Source organism: Cetorhinus maximus, chromosome 10 (genome assembly GCF_964194155.1).
Source record: "Cetorhinus maximus chromosome 10, sCetMax3.hap1.1, whole genome shotgun sequence".
Taxonomy (NCBI): domain Eukaryota; kingdom Metazoa; phylum Chordata; class Chondrichthyes; order Lamniformes; family Cetorhinidae; genus Cetorhinus; species Cetorhinus maximus.
The window spans coordinates 29,376,440-29,385,082 of NC_135888.1; the positions used below are offsets into that span (position 1 = coordinate 29,376,440).

Here is an 8,643-nt window from a genome sequence, read left to right on the forward strand (position 1 = left end):
CAGGGGTTGGCTCTAAGTGGACCTCCCCTTCCCAACGCTGGGTCCCTCAATCAGGCTCTAAGTACCTTTGAATGTGGGACCTCCTCCCCCTCCCCTTCCCCGGAAGCCCACAAGCAATCCTGAAAGGGTTTGCTTTTCAGGCTTCCCGCATGGTGAGTCAACCACCAGCCACTGGGTGAATACCAGCGACAGGAGATGAGGTCCTTAAGTGGGCATTAATTGTCCACTTAGGCGTTCAATTGGCATCCATGAGCCTTCCTGCCACTGGGGCAGAGTCCAGAAGGCACAGGGGTCTCCGCTCGCCACCCTCCCAGCTGATACAATGTCCCCCCACCATCAAACTTGCCATTGGTGAGGGCATTAAATTTTACTCTGATTTCCTCCTATGCATGCTGTGTATGGCATATTATGATGCAATTTTTATTTTAAATGCTAATATGCAATATATCTTTCACACTCAAACCCAGATCTCAAAATTATTCAAATTTGTAAGTGTAATGTTTAATAATTTGCTTAGAACTCAAGAACTATGTTTAGTAATTTCACAGTGGAAAATTAACACTCTGCTTGCTTTCATCATATTTGTATTTTTTCTTCCTACCTGCCGCATGTTTTCCTGTAGTGATTCCTGCATGCCCAGGAGAAGGGAGAAAGGGAGAAGGGAGTCATTTCATAATCTTGATTAATATTTATTCTGCTTCTGCGCAATTTATTTTTATTTTAGTAATCATATTGCTTATTGACTTTTTTAAAAAAATGATCATCCTGACTATGCTATCAATTTTATTACTTGTAAATGCAGCCAGACGTCGTATTGCAGTTGAAACTATAATTTTTAATTTTAATATTTTTAGTGTAAGTTTGTCAACTATAGTACTTTTGTTGACTCTGCTGCTGACACTCCTTTTTTATTATACATTAGCTTAAAACGTGCATTGTACAAATGGCATTCAACTAAATTTGTTTCTAAGATCCAATGTATATGCTAATCTATCAAGCAAGATTTTAATGATACAGTTTAATTCTTCAAATATATTGGGATTGAAGTTGATACCTACTGCAGGCCAGTCACTTATAATCAATAGCTTAACACTATATAGTACTTGAAATAGGTTTATGGTGTTCATTATATGAATTTAAAAAGTATGTGTTAAACGATATTCAGTTCTAGACCAGGAGCAGTTTGTAGGTCAAATACTCATATGCATATTGAGATTAATTTTATATACAATGCATACACTCAAATGCTGCAGAACAAAAGTTTACCTAGTTATCTATCTCATTTGGATGTGCATGTGAAAATTAAATAGAAAGATTATGCAGATAATCTAGTCAGTGTTTTTAATTTTTTGCCAAGAATATTATTGGCTGTTTTCATAAAACAATATTATTTCTGCATTAAAGTGTTTTCAGGTTAACAATTGAGTTGGTGTTTTTGATAGGATTCAACCTGTTTTAAATAAAGTGGATGGAAAAGCACTATTTCTAAAGGTATAGCTTTTTTGCAGTCTAGGCAATAAAGTTAACAGCAGTAAAGTGTGCCAAAATGGCTTAGGATTAGTTTATGATAACTTCTGGCCAATTTTAATGGGTTAGTTTATTTACTCTCAAAAAGAACTGACTTGAATTTGTATAGATCCTTTCACAACCTCAGGATGTCCCAAAATTTGTTACAGCTAATTAAATACTTTTTGAAACGTAGTTGCTATTGCAATGTATGAAACATGAAAGCTAATTTGCACACAAGATCCCACAAACAGCAATGAGAATTTTTTTCTTAATCTATTCACAGGATGTGGATATTGCTGGAAAATCAGCATTTATTGCTCATCCCTAGTTACCCCAAGAAGGAGGAGGTGAATGTTGGGTAGAGTTGCAGGATTTGGACCAAGTGAAATAAATGACCAGATAATTATTTTATTATTGTTGTTTGAAGATGAAACTCCTCTGCTGTTCAAATAGTGTCATAGTTTACATACACCTGAGAAGGCAGACTGGGCTTTAACATCTCATCTGAAAGACTGTGTACCTCCAAACTCTCAGCATAGTTGCATATTTAAATCTTGTGAGGTGGTACTTGAACCTTCTAACTCTGAGGTCAGAGTGCTACCACTGAGCTAAGGTTAACATCTAAATCTTGTAATTAGTTTAATGTTATTTTGGCAAGTTTAGGAAAAAACAGTAAAGTTTTAGGTGAATATTAGGTAAAGTAGATGCTCAGTCTGAGTGTACTGACTGGAAAACTTTATTTATATTGCCCTGATTGAGTATTTCTGTAGAGTGAATGAAACTGCTTTTTGAATGTTTGGGAATTAATTATTTTCTATGGAAGTGGGAAGCCCTTGCCCCCAGTGGAACATGGTTCTAGTAAATCTGACACACGGGAGAAGTCAGAAATGCCATTGTTGCATATTTAATAATGTATTTTCAAAGATAAATAAGTTACGCCCTGACTCTTTATAATTGAGTAGAACTCACTTCTTGCATTAGCAAGATTTTATTGTATTGAGATTTAAATATTAAATGAGATTGTGTCCTTTATGCTGTAGCTATATTTCCAGTGTATTTGTGGTGCAGAAATTGTGCTGTTTAACAGCTTATATAACACTAAGTACTTAAATTCTCTTTCTGAATGGAAAAAATGCTGATATATGAACACTGGGGAATGTGAAAGGGATGTTGAGTGCCTTGTAGATAAGGAGAGAAACTGTAAGGTCGAAATGGCAAATACTTTATAGTGTTACAAAACCATCATATTGTAAAAACAGTTGAGTAGATGAAATATTTTATTTCAGAGCTTGCTACACAAGTGCTATTTCAAGTACAAATTAAAGGACTGCTACCCTGGGATCATTGTATTGATCGTTTTGCATGTTCCAGAAACGTGAGTGGATAAATGCATAATAGAATTTGCTTTTGTCTTACTGAAAACTTGAAGATCACAATTTTTCATGTATCCAGGGAACGATATGTATTACCCAATGGTTTTTTAGCTATTCCATTTTTGTGAACAATTTAGCACCCTCTCATTAGTTGCGATTTAGTTTAAATTACCATTTGTGAAATGTTTTGCCATAGCTTTAATATTGCGCCTTTTTTTGTGCACAACCATATTCCTTAGTTCTAAAGTCAATATGACTAACATACCTTAATGAGCATTTAAGTAAATTGATCACCTTTATCATGTTAACTTTCTTTGCTGCCCCATACTTCCGGAGAGATTCTTATCTCCCATTGTGCTTGAGAATTGAAAATTTGATTGTCTGGAATGGATCTGAAGACCTTGTTTTTCAAGTCTTGTTACTAAAATATAATCATTAAAATAAGCATATTATTTCCACATATCTTGTTGAACTCAATCAAAACTGGATTGATTTTTTTTCACCCATTCATAGAAAATGGACAAATAATATCCACAAGCAACTCAATTTTTTTTAAAAAAGTATTTTAATGCTTCAAAAAAAGTGACATTGGCACCATAATTAATTGGAATCTAACATCACCAGAGTAAGACATGAACTATTCAAAATCCTAATGGGAACAATGAGAGCAAAATCAAATGGTTAATGGGCACAACTACTAAACTTAGTGTTATATCTAAGTTAGTTATTCACTACTGCAATTAATGTAATTGTGGCTGAATTGTATAAATAAACCTGTTTGTTTTTATATAGCTGGCTAAATTTCAATGTACATTTTCAGGGAAGTTGAATCATATTTCAATGTTCCAGAGAATCTATGAATGCTTTAATCTATATAAGGTGCCTCATTGTAGTTTTAATTTTGATTGAGGTATGTTGACAATAAAAAAGTGTGCACAAATGATGAACTTTTACAAATACTTTGTCTTTACAGTCTAAATGTTGAGTGAAATGTATAATACTAAATAATATCCAGTCACTGTAGAATTGAAGATATTTTTAAATTGGAGGGTTAGGGTGTTCATGTAAACAACAGAACAATATTGAGAAGCACTTGCCAGTATCGTTTCAGTTTTGACATATGACCACCACTTTCTCAGCACAGAATTGTTTAATTGCTCTCTTCAAAAAGGTTTTTTTGACATTGTACAAGGTAAAGAAGTATTGTTAGTTTACACTCTTTAACTGTACCTCATTTTGGGCCATTCTACTTTGATAAGTGAGATGCAGGATGAAAAATGAAGAGGCATATTGCTTATTTACCATCCTGGGCTATAATTCAAAACCAAAATGCTTCTGAAGCTTATCCGAGATGTAATCTGCATCTTGCAGTGTTGTCATATTAAGGATGACGTGAATGCCATGTTAATAGATCTTGCATTCAAACAAAAAATCCAAACACATTTTGAACTATAGGCAAAAGCTAAGAAATGAAGAACAATACAGGTGTTTTGGAATTTACCACTTGCAGCAACTGTTCACACAGAATCCTGTACTGCCTCAATGCTTTAATAGTCAGATGTGTTTTAAAAGTCTCATGTGCTCTTTAAATATTGTTATTGGATATGAGCTACAGATATTGAGTTGTCAATTAATAATGGACAAATTTAATACATCTACACTTTGTTTGTAATTGTATAATTGGCAGGGCCAATACAAATTTGTCATGGAAACCTATATATGTGTTTTGTTCATTAATTTTATATTCCATGCAAGTGACACCGGATAAAAGTGATGTTTCGGTTTATATACTGATTGCTGGAAAAATAGTATTTCCCTTGATAGTGCTTCAGTTAATTCATTTCCTGGTTTGAAGCAGGTCACATTTCAGCAAAGTGCTGCCACCAGAACAATAGAATCCTGAGCTTAATTCATTTGATGACTTAATGTAGTCTGCTGTACTGACCAGCAGGCCACATGTTGAATTCCTGGCCTGTGTTCAGTTAATAGCTTTCAGACACACAGTAAAGTCCCTGGGATTGAGAATAAAAATCAGCAGAAGTTCTATTTTCTGTTCAGTTGAAAAAGGCATTACACAGACGTTGGGTGACAACAAGTGAGCTGTGTTGCCTCCTTAACAGTTTAACAGTCAGTTGAGGTCAATGTTTGAGGCTCACACATGAAGACGAAGCAATGGATGCACTGTTAGATACATGTGCCTTTAGACTGATACCCCAGCAAATGTTGATGCCTAGAGAGAGAAAATTGGAAAAGTAAAGAAATTCACAGCAGTTGTTCCATAGCATTTTGATGATGGAAATTTTGATCAACCTACAGAGAAGGCACTTGCATTGCCTAACCGGCAGCATTTACTCATGACCTTAGTTGGGAAGTGCTGAATAGGAGCTCTAAATTTATCTAGTTTGTGCCTTACGAGTAACTAAATGTTCTTGGCATGATCTTTGGTTGCAGATCGGAAGATACTTTGTTTCCGTGGTGGAATGTCAGAGCTTCAAAGGCATACATTTACAACTGCAGAAGGGAGAAGGAGAAAAGAAATGGCAGGATGAGGGAAAGAGAGATCCTTATAAGTATGTTATGATTGTTTGGAGGTTATTGTACCTGTATGTTTCTCCTTTATAACCTTCCTTGCTGTTTTTTGTCTCTCTTTTGTCCAAATCCCTATCTAACTTGTATCTCTAAATATACCTGCACACTCCTGCTCTCTCATTCTCCCAAAACCAAGGACCATTTTTTAATTGTCATGAAATACGAAAATATTTAATGTAGATCAGAAGCTTATATTTACAAATTGTGATGAGTGTGGGGTTTTCAACTTTTGCCAAGTCAAATGAGATTGGCAGAACAGAATGGGATTCATCTACAAAATTTGTTGAAAACATTAATGAATAGAATCAAAGGGGCCATGTGGCCCTTTGTGCCCATGATAACCCCTTGAAAGAGTTACGAATTAGTCCCACTCCCCTCCTTTTTTCCAAAATTCTGCAATTTTCCCCCTTCAAGTAATTATTCAATTCACTTCTTTTGAAGGTTATTATTGAATTTGCTCCCAGCATCCTTTCAAGTAGTGCATTCCAGAGCATTGCTCACTGTGTTTAAAAAAAAAAAGACCTCATGTCACCTCTGGTTCTTTTGCCAATTACCTTAATTTTGTGTCCTCTGGCCACTGATCCTTATGCCACTGAATACAGTTTCTCTTTATTCAATCTCTCAAATCTCCACATAACATTGTGTTTTAAGAAGAACCCCAGTTCCTCTAGCCTCCATAACACTGACGTCTTTCATCCTCGCTACCATTCTAATGGTCAAAGCAGTTTGTGCTGAGAATGCTTTAAAAGGTTGGGAGTAATGTAATGAGGAATTTCAGTGTACTGCTGAAAGCTTAATTACTGATAGCAGAATGGACGGAGACGATGGGTTTTGAGCCAGTAGAGCAAAATTAAATGTTGGAACATAGGGCTGCAAGATTTAGTTTGAATACGAAAATGAGGAATTTAAAATCCATTTGATGAGGGATGTTGAACTAGTACGCGGCTACAAAAAATAGGAGCAGGAGTAGACCACATGGCCCATCGAGCCTGCTCTGCCAATAAATACAATCATGCCTGATCTTGGGCTTCAACTTCATTTTCCTGCCTGCTCCCCACATCCCTTAATTCCATGAAAGACCAAAAATCTGTCTATCTCAGCCTTAAAAATATTCAGTGCCCTTGTAGAGAATTCCAAAGATTCACAACCCTTTGAGTGAAGTAATTTTTCCTCATCTCAGTCCTCAATGATTGGTCCCTTATCCTGAGATTGTGCCCCTGTGTTTTAGATTTCCTCACCACCAGAAATTATCTGTGTCCACCCCATCAAGCCCTTTCAAAATTTGTAGATTTCAATTATATTACCCCTCATTCTTCTAAAGCCCAGAGAATATAAGTCTAATTTACTCAGCCTCTCACCATAGGGCAGCCCCTCATCCCAGGGACCAATTTAGGGAACCTTTGCTGTGCCACTTAAAAGGTCAGTGGAGGAATTCAGAGGTGGAAGTAAGAAGAACTGAGTTTTTGTTCTTTCTTTGGATACAGGCATTGCTGGCAGGGCCAGCACTTGTTGCAAATCCCTAATTGCCCCTGAGAATTGCTCCTGAACCAAGTAGTCCATGTGGTGTAGCTACGCACACAGTGCTGTTGGGGAGGGAATTCCATGACTTTGACCCAGCAACAGTAGAGGAATGATGACATAGTTCCAAGCCAGGATGGTGAGTGACTTGGAGGGGAACTTGCAGGTGATGGTGTTCCCATGCATCTACTGCCCTTGTCTTTCTAGGTGATAGAGGTCACTGATTTGGAAGGTGCTATCGAAGGAGCTTGTGTGCAGGTGGTTTGGCTGGAGATGTTTCCAGTGATGAGGAGAGGTGATTTGCGTGGAAATGTGTTTGTAATCATAAAATTGATGCCTACAGCCCTGACTATGTTCAATTAAGATAGGTGTAAACATCCCAACTCCGGTTAAATTTTTTTAAAAAGAAAGTTACATATATCCTTGTCTTCCAATAAATCATTTACTGTTTGGAGAAAAGTAGTTATAAAATGAAAATAATGCCTAAATGGCTCATGGAGAGTAGTTTTCAATAACATTAAGGATTTTTTCCTTTTAAAGGCACAAAACTGCAATACCCATGTTTATTGTAGACTCTAACAGTGTCAACTTCAGCAAATGAAATGTTTAGGTCAAAGTCTTGAACCCTGTGGTCCTGACTAGAATGATCTCAAACCCTCCTTGAGAAAAATATTGCATCTCCCTTGAGGCTTCGTTTTAACTTTTATCTTCTCCAACACAGTAAAGAAATGTTGTTCATATCTACAACTGTGCTCCATTGTGCAGAGTGTCACCACTTTGTTCAAATCCTATAGATTGACACTCAAGGCTATTTTTTTGAATTCTATGCATTTTTGGTGGAGGTTAGAGATTGCTTTTGCCTTTGCATGTACCTTGTGATTAGCAACCTAAAAAAACTAGCAAGAACTTACTGTCACATTCACAATTTCCAGGCTATTTTTCCCAAAAGGGCCTTAAAAATATTATCTGAACAGGAAGATTGCGCAGGGCTACAACGCGAATGCAGGCAAGTGGCACAAGGTGAATTGCTCCTTCAGAGAACCAGCACAGACATGACAGGCCAGATAGCCTTTCTCTGTGCTGTAACCATTCTACGATTCTATGAAAATAAGACTTTGTTTTAAATCACAACCTCTAAATGAAAGTGTATTAATTAGGATTTTTTAAAATAAAGGCACCAACTCAAAAAGTGGTTAAAATACTAATAAGATGACTTTGAAGTTGTTTCCTGAAAGATTGTAAATAACATACCATTAGTTTGTTTTGTAAATCAACAAACACCTCATCCCAATTGTGTTGGGAGGTCCCTGATCTCATATGGTTGGAAAGGGTGGTCGATAAGTTAGGCCCTATATGGTTGCAAACAAAGGTAGATATTTTTTTTTTTAAAGGGTTATTTTGTCACTCCAGTTTTTATTAAACTGAAAATTGCCAAAGCCAGTTCAGCCAAAGATGTGAGATTGGTAAGGTCTAGTGAAGACTCCATGCTCACTCAGGTTTTTAAAGATAAAGCTGCAAAAGCAAGCTTTCATCAGGCCAAGAAGACAAGAATGCAAAAAAAGTTATTCTGTTTAAATTGGAACAGGACAATCAATTATGTCAATTATATCAATTATTTACACAAGACAAATTGTTCTAATTTAAATATGAGTTC

The 8,643-nt window shown here is 36.3% G+C and overlaps 1 protein-coding gene across 1 annotated transcript in view; it reads left to right on the forward strand.

Moving 5' to 3' along the window:
* The window catches only part of LOC144685605 (ER degradation-enhancing alpha-mannosidase-like protein 3), a 74,682-nt gene extending 69,170 nt beyond the window's left edge, over positions 1-5,512 (forward strand). The window contains exon 20 of the mRNA XM_078550286.1: positions 5,334-5,512. Within this exon, the coding sequence (XP_078406412.1) occupies positions 5,334-5,431 (98 nt within the window). The 3' untranslated portion in view covers positions 5,432-5,512. The remainder of the gene's footprint in view (positions 1-5,333) is intronic.
* Positions 5,513-8,643: the final 3,131 nt, after the last annotated feature.